The sequence below is a fragment of the Solanum stenotomum genome, chromosome 1, assembly GCF_019186545.1.
Source record: "Solanum stenotomum isolate F172 chromosome 1, ASM1918654v1, whole genome shotgun sequence".
Lineage (NCBI taxonomy): Eukaryota > Viridiplantae > Streptophyta > Magnoliopsida > Solanales > Solanaceae > Solanum > Solanum stenotomum.
The window spans coordinates 11,444,542-11,468,366 of record NC_064282.1 but is presented as its reverse complement, the minus strand read 5'-3'; the positions used below and the strand labels follow the sequence as shown (position 1 = coordinate 11,468,366).

Sequence of the window (23,825 nt, the reverse complement as noted above, 5' to 3'; positions counted from 1 at the left end):
TTTGTTTAAAATTACTATTCAAAAGTAGATTTAGTAACAAAAAAGATTTGAGTTTCTTTTTGCAAATACTGTTTGTTTGAGCTGTTTTTGTAAGAATTTCAAACTCACCTTTTCAATTTTGTTTAAAACTACAAAAACTGTTAATTTAGGTGTCATATTTTTATAGTCTTTTTTTTTTTTCCTCTTTTCATAATTTCACTTTACACTTCAAATTTAATCTTTAATAAGATACTTATAGCTATACAAATATCTATGACTCGTACAAACCACAAGCTTTAAAAGTTATTTTTACTTTCTTTAACTTCATGTTCAGTCAAACGTCACCACATGAATTGGGACAATAGGAAGTTTCATTTTTTTTTTCAAAACAATAACAGCTCAAACAAATTAAGCAGTCTCTGGCAGTGAGGACTCTATGATTTTCACATAATGAAGTATATATGTGAAGAGGTCGAAGGAGATTCAACAAATAGTATGTATATATATATATATATATATATATATATATATCAATTTATCTATCTATACAGTGTGATTTTTCAGCAAGGAGATATCAATTGTCACCTCTTGAGAAGGGTGCTCTGCCATTGTGTCTTGCTAATTTTCTGAGATAATTGAATACATGGACATTTTCTTTGAGCCTATACAAATACATTTCTTAGCTTTTCTAGTAGAACAAATGTAAAATAACATGATGTAGAAACATTTCTACATCATGTTATAAAGAGTAGAAAAAGTTATATCAATTCCTTTACCCCATCAGCTAGAGCAGAAGTGATAGTGATACTCTTTAGCTAGGATCTTCTTAGCACTAAGTTAAAGAATAAAATTGAAGAAAAGAATGTGATAGAAGTACACAAAACTATCTGATTTATACAGATTTGATTTCCCACTAGAGTCCTTGAGAAAAAGGAACATTTGTGTAAGGCAACCAAGTATCTCCCATAGTGAAATTATAGACAGTAAAGTTCATTGCTTGTGAAGCATTCATTAAGCTATAACCAGGCCATTGTACTCTCATTGTAGTATTAGCCCCTGGCCCATAATTCTCAAACTCCCCATAATAAAGGGTGTCTAGTCCATACGTTCCGTTCCACTCTAACCATCCAACAGGCGTGATCACGTCTCCTATATAGGACTGCATGATAACAGTCCTTGAGTAATTGTGCCAAGGCCGGCCAAGAAAACTCAACGTGAGATTCGGATCCTGTGCCAAATCAGGGGCAGCTTGAATTGTGCAGTTCTGGATAGAAATGCCAGTGTTCTGGTTGGGATCACTCCGGCCTTGTGCTGTGAAGATGTTCTTTTGGTCTGGCATTGGCTTCCTGGCAAAAAGATTGCAATTTTGGAAAATTGCAGCTGCATTGCCAAATATGAAGTCAACAGTACCATAAATATCACAGTCTCTGTAGAATTGTCTTAAAGAGTGCACGTATAACGTGTCTTGATAGCCCTCAAAACGACATCTGTAGAACGTGGAAAGGTCTGCATTGTTCCTTAGAGCTACAGCTTGGTGCTTCCATGGACCAGCTACGTTCTTGAATGTTATGTTCACGGCTACAAACCGCTCCCCTGAAACAGCTGCACATGAAAAAAAGATTTAGATACCTTTTGCTTAAATGTAGTAGTAACACTTGAATATAGATGTAGAATATGTTGCGACTATTTTTCACTTATAAGGGTTAAAAAGCGGCTATTTGTGAATTTTATTTGAAAATGACCAGGAGGCATAGTTTACTTACCAAAGGTTGCTGAATTGTAGGTTGTCCAGCCATCTATGACACTTCGATTTCCAGCAATCACAGTGCGATCAACTCCATCTCCAATCAACATAATGTTCTTCTTGTTCTTGGCCACGACAACATACTCCTCGTAGTATCCTTCCTTTGCGTAGATGAGAAAATAGCCATAATCAATCATTGAGTTATTAGGTGCAAATGCAATGGCTTCTCCTATCGATGTAAAGTTGCATCCACCGTAAGGGCTAACTGTTACAGTTTCCTTAATGTGTACTCCATTTTCTACTAACTCGTCAAGAATCCTTCTTTCCTTTTGATGAGACATCTCCAGTGCTTGTTTAACCTGTTTGCTAGCGTACGTAAGTTTTCTTTAAACAGATAAATGCTTAATATGAAAAATCATAAAGGTAGATGAAACTATATGTAATTTGCAACAATTTATAGTATCATAATTTACCTTAAAAATCTTTTTGAGTAGGAACTTTGATCTCTTATGTCATGACTTTGTATTACTAGCATTAATTGTGATAGGGCTGATTTAATCATTTTTGTTTAATTTTTCTTACAGCAATTGACATGCAATATATATATATTTATTTTTGAAAAAGAAATGCACATAGAAGAGATTGGGTAAGCCACAAGAATAAGTACTCTTTTCCTTTGGACCTTGACACCCAAATAAACAAGTCATGTGGGAAACACAATAAGCACAATACTTGATCTAATAAAATTCCAAAATTTGAGTATTTGTTTTGATGATCACAATAGGTGGCACACTAAAATCTAATAATCACTCACCTCTTTTCTTGCATCCTCTGGCCTTTCATTAGTGCAGGGGCTTAGATCCTTGGTTTCAATTTTTTATTTTTCTTTTAATTGTATAAAAATTAAATCTTATAGGATTTACATATTAATTATATTTTGAACAAGGAAAAAATATTTTTAATATAATTGTTTTTTTGGTAGAGCATGTGGGAAGGAAGATGATTATGTCAGAGTTGCTTGCCTTTACCAATTGTTTTCCCCACATGCAGATTTATAAGTACCAAATTCTGAAAAAAAAAAAAAAAGAAAAAAAAGAAGGAAGATGTACTGATGTAGGGACTATACTGGGAGAGATGTTTATTTGTTTGGGATGCAATCGAATGAAGGTAAGGTAGGGACAACTGTGTATTGACTTTGAAGCCATTACATACGGCCCATAACTCAAATTTATTTGCAGTCACACATATAAAAATTTCCATCAAATGTTCTAAGTATTTTTTTTGCCAACATTTTAATTTCTAACAATTCTAAAGTCAAGAATTAGGCGCAATTTTTTCGTTTCTCTAGCTAGAACAAGAATTCGGCAACTTAAACATGTCAGTAATATAAGGGAAATAAATAAGCCAGACACTATTTTTTTAAAAACGTTATTTTTAACCTATTTTCCTCATGTTTAAATTTCATTTGTTTTTACAATCCTAATTGTTCTAATATGGTACATGTAATTTTAACTAGGGTATCACGTGGTTATCTCAGGCCAATCAATAGAAAAAGAGAAAGATACAAAATCTACCAGCTCTCATTTCCATCTAGTTGTTAGTAGAAAACAAAAGAGAGTGATCACTTACACTATGCAATATTTGCTCTACCAAACAATTTCTTTTACTATATAGAGAAATTACTAGGGGTATGTAGCATCTAAATTACTTGTAATTAGTCTATAAATTCTCTGTTCATATCATATAATTTTTTAAAAAATTGGTTAGTCAAATAAAAATTATATATTTATAAATATTTTTTTGAAAAATACTTGATTTAACAAGAGATTTTAATTTTTTTAGCAAACAAACTACTTAGTACTACTAGTTGTGAGTAGAAGACAAAAGAGAGTCAGGTCATGTACAGTATTGTTCTCCCCTAACAAGATCTACCAAGAAACATATTCGATTACTAAATATAATTTTTAATGTAAGGTACATATTTTGGGTAATTAAGCAACTTTTAATTTATGAGCGGCCAGTTCTTGAAATGGGAGAAGTAGAGGCAGCAGTACTCTTCTTAATAACGGTGCACTTTTAATTCACACAGCGGACGTAAAGATCTATGTATGTATAGTAGCTTCAATAATAGAGAGCGGTGGAACAATCAATGCAAAGGGCAGTCAACTTGCAGCAGTAAATGCAGAAAAATTCTTTTTCATTTGGATATACTCATATGGGATGAAATTAATTATATACACCACATGAGTAAATATAATTTTGAATTTCATTTTTTCACGTAAGATATTTTGATTTATGTTAAGGTATCTTTAATTAAAGAATATAAATTTTTTTTAAATTTTATGTCAAATCAAATTGAGAAGTAACTTTCATAGTAATTATTTTCTATGCGACTTAATATGCTATTGTTATCAATAAATCAAAGCAAGGAGCTAGGTAAGTCTAATAAGTAAATAACAAGGGTGGTCAACCTTCTCAAATTATTCTAAATTAAAATATTACGAGATATAGTTTGAGTAACAAAAATGAATATGGAATAAAGTTGACATAATTTTAATGGAGAAGTAAAAATATCTCATAAATTAAGACAAGAGAGTGTTCGAAATGGGATAATTACCTTGGAAGCCATGAATCTCGAACGTCGTGCCCACTCTTCCTCCATCACTCCTCCGTGTTCCGCCAACAATCTACCGCTCTTTCTGGATTTTCGAACGCGCTCCAATGCATGCGTCACCAATCCAAGAGACACACTATAGATTTCCGCGGCGTTGTTCAGCGGCGCCAATAGTTCAGTCACCATACTGCTACCAGCTTCTTTCAGTCCCTCATAACACGTCTGCTGATTCGTCACCACACCACTAAGCAATGTATGGATTTTCCCAAATAGATCCTCTGAAGTAGTGGAGACATCAGCTCTTTTAAGCTCGGCGGAAATTGAATTTAAGTAATCTACTGTGAGTTCAGATAACTGGTGACAATCAGTCAATGCGCTAATCTCTTTAGTATTGGCGAATAGCGATCTCTGTTTCTGTGTTGAGAGGAAATGCGCGATTAAATTGGATAATTTGTTGGCTTTTTTCTGGCATTGCTTCACGGAGAATTTGCTGTAGTCGTCATTTGGGTTAGAAGGAGAATGCTGAAATGCGGAGAGAAGAGAGCGGCAGAGTTTTGGGTAAAGTGAGGATTTGCATTCCACGGAAGCTGATTGATTTAATTGGCTGAAAATTGGAAGAGCTAAAGAAAAAAAAATGAGAGAAATTGTGAGGAAATGCTTCCGCATTTTTGTTTGTTATCACGTGGAACAACTAAAGGGTAATGCGTTTTGGGTGAGTGTGAGATCGATAATGGAATTTATAGCTAGGTTGGTTCATCAAGTGGAGTCATAGCTAGTTCTACATCATTCATACCCATAGATATTTGTGTGTCTATAAATTATTGTATATCAATGTACATCATATACTCTCCCTGTCTTTAATTACTTGTCCACATTTAAATTGACACATCATAATAAGTTTACCATTTTACTCCTATGAATTATGAAGTGGATGAAAGAAAAAAACTTAATATTTTCAAGAAGTTCTACCTTTTTCAAAGTAATTAATTGAGGGTATAATAGATAAAAAATATTTGTGCTTTCTTGATTTGTCAAAATGGACAAGTAATTAGGGACAACTATAAAAGAAAATGTGGACAAATAATTAAAGACAGTGGGAGTATTTGAGAGTTTAGACCATAAGATTCAACATACATTTTAGTGCATCGTATATATTCTTAATTAAAAAAATTTAAATTCAAAAATCTTTTTTATTTTTCTTAAAGTATTAAGTATTTATTTAGACGATCTAGAAAAAAAAAGTGTTAAAAGAGGGGTGGATAGTATAAAATGAGAGAAATGATGGTAAATAGTAAATGCCTAACAATGAAAGTGATTACCAAGCGGACGGCTGGAGCAGCCGGTAGTAACTACTCTTGTAACCACCGTCGGTTTGTTTACTTTGTTGGATGGATACTCATAATTTGCACAAAAATAAACCTTCTACGTTGTTTCATGTTGGGGGCAAGTGGTTGACTAAATACAAAATTTAGGTCTATTTGGATGTATTATTTTAACTAATATTTTAAAATTAGATTGATTTAAAGTTCAATTTTTTTTAATTGTATATTTTATTTTAAATATAAAATCCTTATAATTTCTAACAATTATCAAAATTTCTCCAATTTTATATAATCTTATTAAATGAGCAAATCATAGTTCATAAATAGAGTATTGAAATATCCTACTAAATCATCAAAAAAAAAAAAAATTAAAACAAAATCCTACAATGCCAAATAATAAATTACATATTTTCATGTTTTTTATAGATAAATATTTTCTTTACATGTTATTACAAATTTTTAGATACACATGATTTTATAAAAATCCAATCAACAATAAATTAACAATAGAAATGACTAGTTATTCTTTGCAAATTTTTTCCACATTGTACAAACAATCTCTGCATGTCGAGCATTAGTCTTTTTTTTTTTACAAAATTAAATTATAAATTTTATTTTTTATAAAATATAAACTTATGGATCAGATTTTATATTAAAAAAAAATTGAAATCACAATTTGAAATTTAAATCCGTACTTTTTGGTGTGTCGTAGACATTTGTTGTATATAGTAAAATATTAATGAAAACTAACTAGAGTGATAATTGACTGATAACTATTTTGAACTAGAAAGATTTTTATGCGTAATATTAACCATGCATCTTAATCAGTAAATTAAATAAGTTTAGAAGTTGAATTTACTAAAGGTAACGTGATTGTTAGATAACTCATATCCTTAGAGCAATTTTATTCATTGATTACATAATTATAATGTTGAAATTCATTACTTGAATAAATAAATAACATTAGTTTAATTTAATAAATATATTAATCATAAGCCTTTATGAGTACGCTATCTAACTATCAAGTTATTACTTACTAATTACTATCACAAGCGAATTTTATCATAACAATAATTCAGTTTTTTAAGATTCTTTTATAAAAAATCTACATTTATTGATTTGTTTTTCTTCTTCTTCAAAATTCAATATCTTTATTAATAACAGTAAATACAGTTGAACGCTCATATTTTAAAATAACAATAACATTTGTTTTTAAGAAAAAGAGTAACATTAAATAGATAAGTTTTAAAAATAAAAGTAGGATACCATATATATATATATATATATATATATATATATATATATATAGCCTATTTTCTAGCTCTTACATATTACATATTACAATAAGAGCAAGATCACTCTTGGTGTCACTTAGGTATGAGGGAGTTTACATAGAAAATATTATAACTTAAACGAATAACAATAACATTTCATAATTTAAATATTAAACAAACAAGACAAAACAAAGGACCTATATCGGGACTAATTACTAAGATATAAGCTTTGAAATTCTTATTTTTGTTCTAACAGGAATGACCAATCGATAAATTCACCAATACTATAATAATTATATCTCAATCTCCAGAAAATTGAGATCACTTACACAAATTCTCAATCATTGCTAGCAATTATTCTTTGTAGGCATATGGAAAGCTTGTGAGGTTGGGATATCATAACCATATGGCCAGAATTGGCAATAACTTTGACTTGATGAGGAGGACTCTTGTGTATATTATACATTTGAAAAAAAATCATGAAATGGGCTAGTACAATTTTGCTTTAATTAACTAGCTATATTCAATCCTAGAGAAATCTTATTAAGAAAAAAAAACGTTTTTCACATTATGTTTTCTCATGACGGTGCACAGTTTGCATGTTCAAATATTTCATGTAATTTATTCTTCTAATTTTGTTTTAAAATAAATGAGCTCTAGTAAGAAAAATGAAGAAGAAAAAACTTGCAACAAATTAAAAAGAACAACGAAAATTAAAATTTAGATATTTCATTAATGCACACACGGTGGATTAAAACCTCGCACCGCATCCGCACCCATTGGGTAGAGCCGAGTATCATAACCAACGAGAATTGAACGAATTGTCTATAACTGCAATTCTTATAAATAACGTTAATTCAAAATTACGTATACTACAAAATTTGTATTTTCTTGTCACAAAATATTTGTTGTGGCCCGTTTTTTATTTACATGATCTTAAGAAATCACTAATCAAGAGGTGTTTGATAGTTTCACCCTCATTTATATATTAGGATATATTTTTTCTTCATTACTCTTTTATGTTGTACAATTGATAAGGTGTTTGTCGTCTTCGTCTTCGAACAATTACAATTAGGGATAAAAGTGAAAAAAATATATGTTTAATTTTATCTTAAAACTTCGAAAATAACAAATATTTGTAGCAAGAGCGAAAAGTATTTTGAGACGGAGGACTGATCGAGGGAGTCTTAGATTAATTGCGAACATAAATGAACATCCAGATTATAGTACTATTGAAAATGAAAGAAAAGATATAGGCGTAGTAAACAAGAAAGAGAGTCGGAGAAGAAAAAAAGAGATATTATGTAGCAGAAACGCGTAAAACAGTGAACAATTGTTGATACTTATAACCAGAGGCGGAGCTAGGTGGGGTTCATGAGTTCAGACGAACTCAGTATCTTTTCCGTAGATTCTTTATTTGTACTAGAAAATTAATTAAATATTTATGTATATTAATTTGTAAACTCTAGCAAAATTGATTGACGGTTGTTAACGAAATTTAGAACCCCAAACTCACGGTGATGGTGATGGGGACGTACGTCAAAAAAATAGAGTCAATAAATGCATACGATAAGGAGGGGTTGACAGAAGAACATGTGAAGACGCCTAGATTATGGACCAGACAGACACGCCACATGAACAAACAAAACCATCTAAATTTCAGCACCCAAACATGCATGGCTTTCTGTATTTCTTCCTTCACATCTTGAGGACACACCACTCAAAGGCAGCAAATTTACTATTTGCCTGTAACTCCATCGTCACATTCAGTTACATTATACTCTAATTGTTCAACTTTTCTCAATGTATATAGTATATATTACAATATTAATTAGGAAGGCCTACCAAATTAAAGTAGCACTTCAAAAAATAAAAGTTTTGACTCTACGAGAGTAATAAATATGTGCTACTATAAAATATTGTTTTTTTCAGTGTATTCTCATTGAACCAACTCATTGTGAAAACGCATGACAAAAAACAGATTTTCATTCAAATATTGGAATAGCCCCTATATATTTTTGTTTTTCTCACTGATTCAATCAAGATATATGTGAAAATAACATTGAACAATTTCCGGTGAGAATTTTCAATAGAAAAATAATACTGTAATTTTTTTAGTTGTTATGTCATACTACACAGATTAGAGAGAGAAACTAATCCATATGTTATATACACATTTACTTTCCTTCCCCTCGCTATGTTGACTTTCATTTTAAAGGTTCAGAGAAGAATAAGAATTCCATAAACTCTTCGATTTTTGACAAGGAACTAATTACTTGAGAAAAAGACAAACAAATGAATAATATAATTTGCATGTTGAATATTAGGAGAATATATTTGATCTAGCTAGTTACAAAATCTAGAGGTTAATATGGGCAGGGGCGGACCCACGTAGTGTGTTATGGGTGCTCGAGCACCCATTNTTTTCCAGAAGAGCAACTTGAAAAGTTTTCATGATAGATGTGCTTTGTAATATACTTCTTGCTCTGCTCTGTTTCTTTCTCAGTGTTGGCCCTTTTTCATTTAAGAAATAAAGTAGTAATATTTTGCAAAAACAAACCATTAATACATAAACACACACTCAAACTTGGTCGTAGCTCCAACTTTGAGGGTGCACATCTAGATATATCATTATCTCAACTAGTCACTTGGTCTCAAATGACAACTAAATACTCCAACTCGACTCTACAGTGTCTTATGATCACCCTACGTTGACGTGACACATTAATTCTGAAGGTGTCTAGATGATCATTTTGTCGTTAGAGTGTTCAACTAACACAATGGAGACAAGTTAAAGTGTCTAGATGTGCACACAGGGGCGGACCCACGTAGTGTGTTATGGGTGCTCGAGCACCCATTAACCTCGGCTCGAGCAATACATATTTAAGTATAAAAATAGCAATATTACTATATAAATGATGGCGAGCACCCATTGAACATAAAGCTGGATGGCGCCTCTGGTTTACAACTTGAAATGAATGTGTATTTACGGTGGCAGGTGAGTTCGATTCTCCATCAAAACATTTCTTTTTCCTTTTTTTTCTTTCTCATGTTTTACTCTTTTACTTTGTTTTTTTCTAACATTCTTTATTTAGCTGTAAAAGTATATTGCTTCTCCTTTTCTTTTTTTCTTAAACCACTCCAAATAATATTGCATTGAAATGAAAAAAAATTGACCTGCTATTTTACTTTTTTAAAAAAGGAAAATTGACTTGTAATTAAGCTTTTTGGTTGATAGAAGTTTACATTAAAAATAGTGAGTAGGGGTGTGAAAAATCGATCTGATCGATAAATCGAATCGAAAAAAGTGTTATTGATTTATTGTTATTGGGTTATTGAATTAACAGTTTTTTAATGGTTTTATAAAAAAAATATATTGGGTTATCGGTTCGGTATTAGTTTTTAATATTGGCTTATTGGGTGAACCGATAACCCATTAAAATTAGTAATTTACTACATTTACTTGTACATAAATATTATATATTAATCTCAATACCTTACTAGTTACTGTCTTTATTCTTTAGCCTTCAATTCACACTTCAAAGTGACTTTTAGTTCACAACTTCACATTATACAAAACGTCAAAATCTAAAGTAAGAACTTTGTTCCTCTTAATATCTCTTTGTGTTACACTCGTATAGTTTTTCATTTTTCATTACATTATTGTGTTGTCTGTCAAATTTATTAGAGAAGTCATATATTTATTTTCTTATTGGTTAAACCGAATATCGAACCGTTAAGAACCAAAACCGATAAACCGATAAAAAATCTCTTATTGGTTTGTTTATTGGGTTAACGTATTTAAAAACCGAAAATCGCGATAAACCGAATGATAATACATAAAACCGAACCGAACTGACCGATACACACTCCTAATAGTGAGCACCCATAGCCATAAAAATCTGGATCTGCCACTGAATATGGGCCAGCACCATTCCTTTTGGAATTTTACGGGTTGGGTTAGCCCATAGTCAGTCCAATTCATCACTATGCGGGTTGTGGGCTATGTCAGGCCAGCTCATTCTTAAAAAGGAATATATTTTATATAATTTAAATTCTAATTTTAAAATGTTAACATAAATATTTTAGAGATTAACTATAGTCTACTAACAGTGGATATGAAAATTACATCGTTTGTTCATTTTTAGAAATACTTATTTCTTTTAATATACTCATACATTACTAATATTTAAATAACAATAATAAAAAGAGTATTATATGATAACTTAAAGGAAAAATCACCCCATACATTTAAGAGTAAATATTACGAGTTTTAAACCTATTTTTAAAAATTTCTTGCTTATAACAGATTATTTACGGGCTATGACATATCAATTAATTTTTTTTAATTTTAAACTTAAATTATATTTATTTAATAAATTATTAATCTATTTATAGTTTTTTATTATTAATTAATAATAGATAATTAATTTGATTTTACTTCCTTTTTTAAAATACTAAAATTTTCAATTACCCAATTTTAGGGATTTACTTTCCTTGTTTACCGTTACCATACCCATTCATCGATCACACCACCATCCCACATGTTTCTTCACTCCCACACGACTCAACCCACAACCCACTATCAAACTTTCTCCATTCTTTCTCATCTAGTCCAACATCAAAATCGATTATCATCTTACCAGGATTATTCATCATCATGTCTAAGAAACAAATTGAAACTCCACGAAAGAGCCCCATATGATGCTCATGCTCCATTGTTTAATATATTATCTCAAACACCCCGTCTAAAACAGCTGTAGCGCATGTGCACACCACATACAAAGAATGTGGTTCTCTAGTTTTAGGGTGGTATATATTTCGCTTTAAAGTAGTTCAAGGGGGTAATAGGACTCCCATAAAATATAAGTGTGTAGTTGAGAATTTAGTTATAGATTGAGGGGGAATTTGACCATTTTCTCTAAAAAAAATTACAAATTAGTCTCACATTATAAACAAACAATTCGAAATACAAATATCATTCAGACAGACAGAACATTACAAAATAATTTTTATATTCAATCAAAAAACATTTCATACAAATATCATTCAAATAGTACATTCCAAACACTTTCATACTATTTTAATACAACTTTCATACAACAAATATGTACATTTTTTTTACGAAAATACTTCATTAATGTCACACAAATTTATACAAAAATGTCAACAATAAAATTTCAAAATTAATACAACCTTAAAACACTTATCATACAATTCGTCAAAATTTCAAATAACTTTTTTTTTTCAGATTACTGGACACGCTTTCATACAAATTTCATACTTTTTTAATATACATTTCATACATATATCATTAAGACAACTTATTTCATAAGAACTTTCAAACTCACTTAATACACATTTCATACAACAAATAATCATACATTACAAATATCTCTATCTTATCGTACCAAATAATTCATTTCTAACTCACTAATTACTTCAGAAATGACAACATCTAATATAACACACTAAAATTTATAATTTAATACCAACTTAAAACATTTGTTATACAATTCGTCAAAAATTCAAATAACTTTTTTTACATCTTACGAAACACATTTTCTTACAAATTTCTTTCCAATAATTCTATTAAATTCATTCATAAATATACAATTACTTTATACTTTAAGAAAAAAAATACACAAAACAATCACAAAAATAGAAAATCACTAATATTGCACATTTCACAATAGTTAACAAGTAATGATATCATCTTAAACATAGAAACGATTTACAGTTTAATAAAAAAAAAAATTCATTTCAATATAATTTAAAAACAAACACTAAACAATAATAAATATTAATCCGAAGGATCCCATCTTCCACCATGTTTAATTAGAATTGATACGTAATTGTCCATCTCAATAAAATCAATTTTTTTCAATGAAAAAAACCTTCAATTACTCGATTCTGCTAATTTTTTAGGCTGAAGAATTAAGAGAGAGAAACGTTGAAGAAAAAAGGATATGATCTGATTTTTTTATTTTATTTTAACTGATTTTGACTGAATTAAGGATAAAAAATATTGTTAATTTGTTTGGATCCCTTATTTCATGCTAATCATTAATTATCTAGAATAAGTTCAAATTAAATTACAGGCCACAATTTCAGTTTTTTACTTTATTATTTCTGAATTCGTTTTTTTTTTTAAATTTTTGTTTATGTTTTTATTTATTTTTTAAGTTTTTTCCAATTAATAAAAATATTTCTTTTTTTTTGTGAATTTGTTATAACCTGAAATTTTTAATGCTATAGCTTGAAAGTCTAAATCTACTGCTATAGCTTGAAAATAGTACTATAATATATGTCATATATGAAATTTACCCTATGTCATATATGAAATTTACACTAACTTAAACTCTAAATTAATAATAGGAGTTTGTTTAGGATTTTTATGTGGCTTACCCAAAATACAAAGGATTCTTTCATCTCTTTCTTCGTCCTCATTATTTTCACCCTCCTTCTTTGTAAACACCATTGAAGCAATTTGAGGCATTCATCAATGGTAACTTTTTACTAATTATTATTATTATTATTATTATTATTTTAGAATTAAGACTAATAATTTTATACAAAAATTATTTATTACATATTAAGTCTTCTTCGCAACATGAAAAAGTGTTTGGATACGTGCTTCTACTATTTCAGACAATGTTTTCTCTTCTAATTAGTTCATTCAATCAACAACACCAATTAATTGAAGGCAAACTTTGGTCCATATACCAACATAAATACTCCAATTTAAATAATACTTAAAGTCGATAGTATCAAAAATATTTAATTGTTATTTTAAAGAAATAAAACTTTAGAATTTTGAAATGTGTTTTCTAAAATAAAAAGAAAAAAAGAAGATGAAAATATAATAATTAAATTAAAAGACATAAGTATTTCTAAAAATGAACTGACAGTGTAATTTTCTTGTCCACTGTCAATATATTGTAATAAATCTCAAATATGAGATTATTTTTTATTGCCCGTTGGTAGTTGTCAACTTGCTCGTCCATTTCCAGATCAAGGTAAAGTTGTTTTTATTTTTATTTTTGGATAGTTATCAATATATATCATTCAACCATCTAGTTTACCATATCATTCGGCTATCTAGTTTACCAAACATGGCAGAGGCATACACTATATATACACTTGGTTGTATCGTATTCAGATTATCAGCCGCTGGAAACAATGGGTTCATTTTCAATTCGGGTATTTTGATCATTGAACCATCAAAATGCAACTAAATTTTCAGAATCTTATTTGTTCCTTTTTTCCCTTCAAAATCCATCTACCCAGGCTTTCATCTTCAGTGACTATATCCTTAAACAAATATTTAGATATGAGAAATCCACTATTAATTCATGATTTCACATTGTGAGTAGGGGTGTGCACTATTCGGATTAAACCAAATCAAACCGAATTTTTATTTGGATTGGTTTTTTGGTTTTTCGGATTGGTTTTGGATTAATAAATTACTTTGTTTGGTTTTTTGGTTTGGTTTTGGATTTTAAAAATAAAAACCGAAAAAAACCGAATTATATATATATATATATAATGTTTAGGCTTAGAATTAAGTTGGAGTTAACCATTTTTGTCCCTTTTAGGTTATTGCCTTTCATGAAGATTACGTTTATATTTTATGTTTGAATTACATCTATAATAGGTATATACTTATAAGTATTGTGTTTTAAGTTTTACTTATGATTTATATTAGAAAGTATATTTAAGGGATTAAATATTATTACTTTGGTTATAGATGTTATTAATTATTGACATAACCGAATAACCAAACCGAAAAAAGCCGAACCGATTAGAGGAAAACCAAACCAAACCAAATTTATTTTGGATCGGATTGGGTTACACTTTTACAAAATCAAAAACCGAAAATCCAAACCGAATAGTATAAAACCAAACCGAAAAACCGAATGCACACCCCCTAATTGTGAGAGTAACTTCTTACAAATTAGAGCTGGCCTAATTATTCCGATCTTTATTTCAAGAAAAAATGACCTTAATAATAGGAGTGCTTACCCATAAAAAGTGTTGTTAGAATAGATATTCAATTTAGCGGTGGTTTAGCAATAATTATCATCTAATAAATCATTTTATTAATAACCCACCTACTTATAAAATATGAGATTAAAACAACTTTGGTCCTTGAATTATTGTATTATTCTTGTTTTAGTCCTTGTACTATTCAAATAAGAATTTTAACATTTAATTGGTCCCTGGAACTATTGAAGTGTTTAACATAATCATTATTGTCAATAAATAGAGAAGCAATTAACACGAGGCTCTTTACTAAGAATTTACTGAGTCTTTATATACCTAATTATACTAATTTATCATGATTAAGGGGTTTAGTATTGCTCTCAAATACACACGCGCGCAAGTGTACGTGATCGCAGAAGTAATAAATGACTCGTTTAGAATCGAGTTGTTGAATCTAAAGGACTTATGATTAATTTATATTAATAAAGACACTGTTTTTCAAGAACTTGTGATTTTTGTTTACTGCCACCAGTGCACCTAAAACAGGCCCAAGTCGATCTTGGGTTGGTGCCTTGCGCCACCATCGTGCCTGGTGTGTTGTGGCGCTACGCCAGACCTTCTCCTCATGCGATTTGTCGTCCTTGCTTCCTTTGCTTCCATTATGCGCCTACATATCTTAGGAACCCTGCAAATAGCTATGTATGTTAGTGTGTAATCATCGCAATTCTAAATCAAAACATATCAATTAGAATAATGAATGCTTTTAAAACTCAAGTTAAATATGCTTAATTTGTAGTAATAAAATATGCATGTGTTTTATAGTGTCGAAGTCAGAAATTTTGTTAAGAATGTCTAAGATTTAATATATATGTATGAAAAATAATATTTGACTTATATATTTTTTATAATTTCTTATATAAATAGTATAATTTTTCAACGAAGACTACCCGATTGGTCACCCTAAACTATATGAGGCTACGTCACTGGTGTCTTGTGTTCATTGAATTGGTATAAACACCACATGTAGATAAGTTTTACCGAATTCTTGTATGGTAGGAAGCGGTTAAGTATTCTTGTTGTAGCATCCCACAGTTTGTGTTATGCAACGATCGATTTCAATTTTTGAAGTCAATTTTAATTAATCTTTTCTCCACTACTTGAAGCGTAGAGTTTCAAGATATTATAATTTGAAAAACATCATGAGAACCAATATTGAAATAACGTATTAACACAAAAGCTAAAATCACTAGTTTTTCTTTAAAATATATTGAACCATTAATTAAACTATAGTTCCCACCTAATAAATACCAACCAAAAAAACTCTATCCAAAATAAATTCCATACAATTCCCTTTATAAGAAATCAATGTGCATTAATTTACAGGCCCCAACCAATGATGACAATTAAAAAGGATCATATTTGACTATGAACGTGCGTCCATGCACTCCTTACCAAATGCTAAACGCTTCCATTAATCTTGAATTTGTCTATAAAAACTAAACGTTAGAACTTAGAAGTAATAATATAAATTTGATCAAAAACCACAAAGACGTGGTATAGCCTTCCAAAAAAAAAAACACACACACACACACAATGGCACTCACAAAGTCAAAATCATATACACTTTATCTCATATTTCTCTCCATATTCTTCCTCTACCTAACTCTAACTTGCAAATTAAGACAAAAAAATCATGATATTCCAATCTCAAACCTAGAAAAACCAACTTTTAGACAAAATATTGTTATGCCCATGGAACATTTCACTAGTAAACCTCAATGGTTTCAACTTTTACAAGACGAAATCAAGGACAAATCAACACTAAAAATTGGCCTAGTCAACCTTGATGATGTCTCGTTTTTCGACTACGTTGGATTGCACGGGGCAAAAAATATGGAGACGTTCGACGTTAAATTCCCTAAGGTTTCGAATAAAATTAAGTGGAAAGACTTATTTCCAGAATGGATTGATGAAAAAGAGGTATCAGCCAAGCCTACTTGCCCAGAAATCCCAATGCCAGTTTTCGAGGTGTACGAGGAATTGGATGTGGTCGTTGCAAAGGTTCCATGTAAGCATGTAGGGGTTGATGGTTCTAGGGATGTTTTTAGGTTACAAGTGAACTTAGTGGTAGCTAACTTGTTGGTAAGGATTGGTAGTTGGAATAAAAATCGACCTGTTTACGCGGTGTTTATCGGCGATTGTGGGCCTATGTGGGAGATATTCCGATGTGAAGACATGTTGTTGCATGAAGAGAATTTATGGGTTTATAAACCTGAGTTAAAAAGGCTGAAGCAAAAAATTCTTATGCCTGTTGGTAGTTGTCAGCTTGCTCGTCCATTTTCAGAACAAGGTAAATTTGTACTCTATTTTTTTTTATTTTTCTTGTTATCTAATTTTCGAAATTTAAATTTTACAAATCCTTTTACACCATTTGGAATATTAAATGTACCTAACATGACACATTTTTGTCAAATCAATTAGTACTAACAACTAACCAAAGGGAAAAAAACAGAGAGACCTTTTGTCATATTTTGTATTTATAGATTACATACTTCCAGAAATATTTTATGGACGGCAACCTGATAGTAATATTTGAAGTTTTCTAATTAGTACTATAATTTTTTTAAATACTAGAAATTAAACCTTTGTCAAAATTTCGTACAGAACAAGAATCTTGGAAGAGTTACCCGGCATCAGCCCTGGACAAAACGTTCCACAAGAAGCCAAGAGAGGCTTATGTGACAGTTATACATTCCTCAGAAGCTTATGTTTGTGGAGCAATAGCTTTAGCACAAAGCATTATTCTAACTAACTCAACAAGAGACCTTGTTCTACTAGCAGATGACTCAATTTCACCAAAATCTCTTCATGGTCTCAGAGCAGCAGGCTGGAAAATCAAGAAGATCAAAAGAATAAGAAGCCCACATGCCCCAAAAAATGCGTACAACGAATGGAATTACAGCAAGCTAAGGATATGGCAACTCATAGAATATGACAAAGTCATATTTATCGATTCAGATTTCGTGGTTTTCAGAAACATCGATCAATTCTTTTCGTATCCAGAACTATCAGCTGCTGGAAACGATGGGTACATTTTCAATTCGGGTGTTATGATCATTGAACCATCAAAATGCAAGTTTCAAAATTTAATGAACAAAAGGTTTGAAGTAGGTTCTTATAATGGGGGCGATCAAGGCTTTTTAAATGAAATGTTCGTGTGGTGGCATAGGTGGCCTACTAAGCTAAATACACTCAAGATATTTATAAATTCAAATCATCGCGATCTACCTGATGATTCATACACCGTACATTATTTGGGATTAAAGCCATGGTTGTGTTACGAGGATTATGATTGCAATTGGGATAAAGTGGAATCGCAAATATTTGCGAGTGATTCAGCTCATGAGAGATGGTGGAAGGTGTACAAGAAAATGTCTATGGAACTTAGGGATTATTGTGCATTGACACCACAAATGGATGCAAGGATAATAAAATGGAGGAGAAAAGCTAAAAAAGCTAATTTTTCAGATGGACATTGGAGGATTCAAGTGAAGGATCCAAGAAGACTTTCCAATTGATGATTATTTTATTAATCTAACAAGAGATTAATTCAAATCATGTATACTAACAAGTAACAAATTCCCTTTTTTTTTTCTTCTTTTCTGATAGAGATTGTAGACATATGTTTGCAACATTTCAACTAATTAGAAGTAAAACTATCAAAGAATGTGCCAAGAATAGTCCTAATTAACCTTTATGATAAAAACTTATCCGCACCCGTTATTTACATCAAATCATATAAATTTACTATAATTAATTTATTTAATAAGGTGAAAATACAGGTTAATGAATCATTATTAAGTGCGGAAACACCCATATGGTCACTCTGTTTTTTTTTTTTTCGATTTTAATGAAATCCCCTGCTTGCAAGAGGTCTTACTAGGCTAGAAACGCTCCAGATATTTCTAGAAAGTGTGACAAATTAAACTCATAAAATTATAATTAGTCCACATATTGATTTGATTATTTTGATAGCAAGTTATAGTTTTTATTTGTTTCACCAATAGATTCGAATCGATTGGATTTATGCAATTAATCTGGATGATTTTCAGTCGTGCCATCTCTTTTGAGTTTACTTAAAGAATATTTTAGTTTTTTGATTTGGTAACTAAACAAAACAGATGATTTTTTTTTAAAAAAAATTGTTATAAAATAAAGACTATATAGTAAATATATCAGAGACAATATAGAGACTAATTCATTATTCAAATTCGAATTTACTTCCATATTCTTACTTGATTGCGAGCTTATTCAAATGCAAGTTTATCTGATTGCAAGTTTATTCAATTATAGATTTATCTTAAAAAAATGAGTGAAAATATGTAACAAATTTAGATAATTTGAATTATCATATATCGTTAAAATACCGAATTAACCAACTTATTTAAACCCAAAAATGTTGGATGGATCATAATTCAACCCATATATTGATTCGAAATATAATTCAATATCCATCTATCTAACCTCCCTAATTTAGATTCAACACAAATGAGCAAAGTGATACTGATACATCCTTGTATGGTTTAGAAAGTCGAACAAACAAAGTTCGCTGCATTTTACTATAATTTTCTTGAGTGTAAATAAATATTCTTTTCATTAAATTTATTTCCTTTTTAAGAGAAAATATTCAATTATAAATACACCTCACATCCTCAAAACCAAATCAAAAACATTTTTTTTAATAAAAAAAATGGGTTCCAAGCCTTCTCACACCAAACTAAAGCTTATAACCATTTCAATAATCTCTTTTTTCATTGCCTTCATTTACCTTAGTATATCACATAGCCCTAAACGCCATGAAACCTTAATATTTCACACCTTAAAAGATCACAAACAACCAACACAAATCTTCCCTAAGCATGTTATCAAACCTAAGTGGTACAAATATCTCGAAAACAAAACAAAAAATTCAAAATTCAAAATTGGACTAGTCAACGTGCACGAAACACCTATTGAAGTCAAAGATCTACACGACGAAGAAGTTGACCTAGTCAACGTTCATTTTCGTCGTGTTAACAAAAGTGTTATATGGAAAGACTTATTCCCTGAGTGGATCAATGAGAATGTGCCTCAAAAATCATCCCAATGTCCTGAAATTCCAATGCCTGAGCTCGAAGATTATGTGGATTTGGACGTTGTTTTGGCTAGGGTTCCTTGTGAAAATGCTACTAATGTGTTTAGGTTACAAGTGAACCTAGTTGTGGCTAATCTTTTGGTGAAAAATGGATTGGATAGTAACGATATTTATCGCGAAATTTACGTAGTTTTCATCGGACCTTGTAGTCCTATGCTTGAGATTTTCAGGTGTGATGATCAAATATGGCATGAAGGAAATGTATGGATTTACAAACCTGATTTGAGAAGACTCAAACAGAAAATTCTCATGCCTGTTGGATCTTGCCAACTTGCCACTCCATTTGCCGTACAAGGTATGTTGTTAATCTTTTTTTTTTTTCGAGTTCATCTAAATACCCTTCGATTTAAAATTATATATAAAAACAATATTATTTATATGTAGATTTGATATATGTTGAATTCTCTCGACATCTCAATGTGTTTGCGTTAATATATTTAAGATTATTAGTAAAATCTTGATTCTGCTACTATACGCACTATCAACATAAATGACGGGATGGAAATAAAGGCTACTCGGAACTCACGACTCAAGAACTAAGCTAGCGTTTGGTCATTTTGGATATGATTTTCAAAATTTATTTTTAAATATTTGTTTGACTATATATTTTAGATCAAATTATGAAAATCTGTCTTTAAAAAATTTTCAAGTTCCAAAAATTGGTTCATACTAGTTTTTGAAATTTTGGGACTTCTACTCACAAAGCTTCAATATTTTTACGAGCAAAATGCTTGTAGAAACACAACTTCAAAAACTGTAAGTTTTCAAGTTTGAACTTCAAAATTTATAGCTAAGTAACCTTAGAATGGGGATTTTACGTGCCATACCAAACAAATGTGATCTGATAGTGTAAAAAGCAAAAACAAATTACACGTTGGTGAATATTAGTTTAAAATAAAATAAAATCAGGTACTCTATGGTTCAAAATATTCATTTTCTAGAACGCTTATATGTTACGTGTAACGTGTTGTAACTTCTATTTTTGGATAAGTTAGGACCAAATATAACAACTTCAAGATCTCATGAAAAGGGAAATTATTGAAGCATCATTTTTTTGTACTTTGAATTTCTTTTTGTTATGTATATATATGGCATCATAGTTGATATTTATTTTCCGAAATAATTGACCACATGAATTGTTTGAGGATATGTTTCAAAGCATTGAACAAATCCACTAAGCTAACTTGAGAGGAAAAAATTGCTAGATTTAGAAAATGATTTTTCTATGATTAATCCTGCATTTAGAAGACAATATTAAATGGAACATGGAGTATTTTTCAAGGGATAAATTTTGATAACTAGGTAAAGTACATTATTATTATTGTAATTGGGCACCCACCCAATTGTCTCTTTATAGCAATCTGAACATAGGTGCTTCGAATCTATAATAAGATGGAAATGAATCAATGACAGTAAACCAACTTACCAAAGGGCTAAATTAAATAAAATCATTCAAAATTTAATTCAATTATTCTACAAATAATAATAATTAAGTAGTACATTTCCCAATCTTTGTGAAGAGTGTAATCCAATAATTTACCATATTAGAAAATAAAGGTAAAAATATGTAGGCAAGTGGGGTCAAACTTTCAAGATCGTACATCACCGTGTAAGTACTCCATTAGTTCTTATTTATTTATGTGATATAGTTTTATTTTTTAATTTAATCCAAAAAGAATGTATACTTTCTTATTTAGAAATAATTTTACTTTAAACTTTTTATTGTGCTTTTAGTGAGATGATTTATAATCACAAATGTTTATGACTTGTTTTAGATTATAAATTTCAAAAGTATTTCTTTCTTTCTTAAATTCTGTTGTCAGTCAAATACCGTCACATAAATTGGTACGGATGGAATATTTCATTTACTTTTTTTTCTTTTATATATTTTTCGTCAAGTTTCCGATATCTACATTGTAGATCCAACTAATCTGAATTCGTGTCGCGTAAAACCCATTTAAGGGTGGAGGAATCCTATCCATTCCACCACAACCCTCGTTGGTTATTTTCTTTCATACCCAAGACTTGAACCGGAGACTTGTTTTTTCTCTTTTGCTATGTTCATTTTAAGGGTTACAACTTACACCTCATTCATTATGTTTACCTTGGTTGAAACTACTAGGTCGAGAAGTATGGAGAAAATATGGCTCATCATCTACAAGCAACAAAAGTGCACACAAGCCAAGAGAGGCTTATGTTACTGTTCTTCACTCCTCAGAATCATATGTCTGTGGAGCAATATCTCTGGCACAAAGCATCATCTTATCCAAATCCACGAAAGACCTAATTCTTCTTGTCGACAACTCAATATCACAAGAAACTCTACATAGTCTCAAACTAGCAGGATGGAAGATCAAAATAATAGAAAGAATAAGAAACCCTCATGCAAAAAGAGGCACTTACAATGAATGGAACTACAGCAAGCTCCGGATATGGCAACTAACTGAATATGACAAGCTTATCTTCGTAGACGCGGACTTCCTCTTCTTCAAGAATCTTGATCATTTCTTCGTGTTCCCACAGTTATCAGCTGCTGGTAACTGTAGGCATGTGTTCAACTCAGGGATCATGATAATCGAGCCATCGGAGTGTACTTTCAAAACCCTAATGGAGAAAACCCTATCTGTTGTTTCGTACAATGGAGGTGATCAAGGGTTTTTGAATGAGGTCTTTTCTTGGTGGCATAGGTGGCCTGCTAAACTGAATTTTTTGAAGAATTTCCAGACAGATGAAAGTCGAAAATATGAATATCCTAAGGATGCATATGCAATGCATTACTTAGGTTTAAAGCCATGGATGTGTTACAAAGATTATGACTGCAATTGGGATGTTTTGGAATATAGGGATTTTCCAAATGACTTAATTCATGCAAAGTGGTGGCAAGTTTATGATTTAATGCCAAAGGAGCTTCAGAAATTTTGTGATTTGACTCCAGAGATGGATACACGGATAAGATTGGAGAGACAAAAGGCTAAAATTTCTAATTTTTCTGATGGCCATTGGAAAATTCAAGTGAAGGATCCAAGAAAACTTTCTGATTCTGACATTTGATTAAAATTATTATTTAGGAGGGTAGAGGTGTACAATAGGTTCAAGTCCTAATTGACGTATCTAAGTGAATTATATGAACAACTTTAAGGGGCCACAAATGACTTGAGCCTTTATTTTTCTATCTCCAAAAGAACTTCTTTGTTGCTTGCTCGATCTATTAATTATGAAATACTAGAAATGAAAAAAACTTATACAGCACTCATATATATGTCAAGATGGACTTGGAAAATTTTAATGGATACCATAAAATTCTCGAAAACTCAGGCTAATGAATTGCTATACTGTATTTTGTTTTACTATGGAACTTGCTACTAAACGTACTTGTATATAATTAAACAACAATAGACTTAAGGAAAACAGAAAAAGTATCACTTTACAAATTATATCATGTGCACATAATATGTTGAGCATATGTAGAAATTGAGTCCTCTTTAGACAAAAATTCAACGTCCAGACCAGTTCCACTTTTTGGTAGTATACGTAGTGCTTTAACCAAGTATCCATATAGACACTAGAACATATTATGCTTAACCTAAAATATTAAATATAAAAAAAAAAATGTAAACATAATGGTCAAAAGGAATTGAATTGTTTACTTTGATTTTCATTTTGGTGTCGAGACTCATAGAATCTTTACAAGACAAGACTTTAGATATTTTTT

At 30.6% G+C, this 23,825-nt stretch overlaps 3 protein-coding genes across 3 annotated transcripts; 2 read left to right on the top strand and 1 right to left on the bottom strand.

Moving 5' to 3' along the window:
- Positions 1-596: 596 nt before the first annotated feature.
- Positions 597-5,026, bottom strand: LOC125853631 (probable pectinesterase/pectinesterase inhibitor 25). The gene is made up of 3 exons (XM_049533356.1): positions 4,341-5,026; positions 1,743-2,082; positions 597-1,581 (listed from the first exon to the last, which is right to left on the bottom strand). The coding sequence occupies exons 1-3, from the start codon at positions 5,001-5,003 to the stop codon at positions 893-895; spliced, it is 1,692 nt and encodes a 563-aa protein (XP_049389313.1). The 5' UTR covers positions 5,004-5,026; the 3' UTR covers positions 597-892.
- Positions 5,027-16,497: 11,471 nt separating this feature from the next.
- Positions 16,498-18,507, top strand: LOC125844288 (putative UDP-glucuronate:xylan alpha-glucuronosyltransferase 4). Its single transcript, XM_049523564.1, has 2 exons — positions 16,498-17,269; positions 17,584-18,507. Exons 1-2 carry the CDS (start codon positions 16,513-16,515, stop codon positions 18,495-18,497), a joined length of 1,671 nt encoding a protein of 556 aa, XP_049379521.1. The 5' UTR covers positions 16,498-16,512; the 3' UTR covers positions 18,498-18,507.
- Positions 18,508-19,669: 1,162 nt separating this feature from the next.
- LOC125854913 (putative UDP-glucuronate:xylan alpha-glucuronosyltransferase 4) lies at positions 19,670-23,164 on the top strand. The gene is made up of 2 exons (XM_049534550.1): positions 19,670-20,408; positions 22,236-23,164. Exons 1-2 carry the CDS (start codon positions 19,670-19,672, stop codon positions 23,162-23,164), a joined length of 1,668 nt encoding a protein of 555 aa, XP_049390507.1.
- The last annotated feature ends 661 nt before the right edge of the window (positions 23,165-23,825 follow it).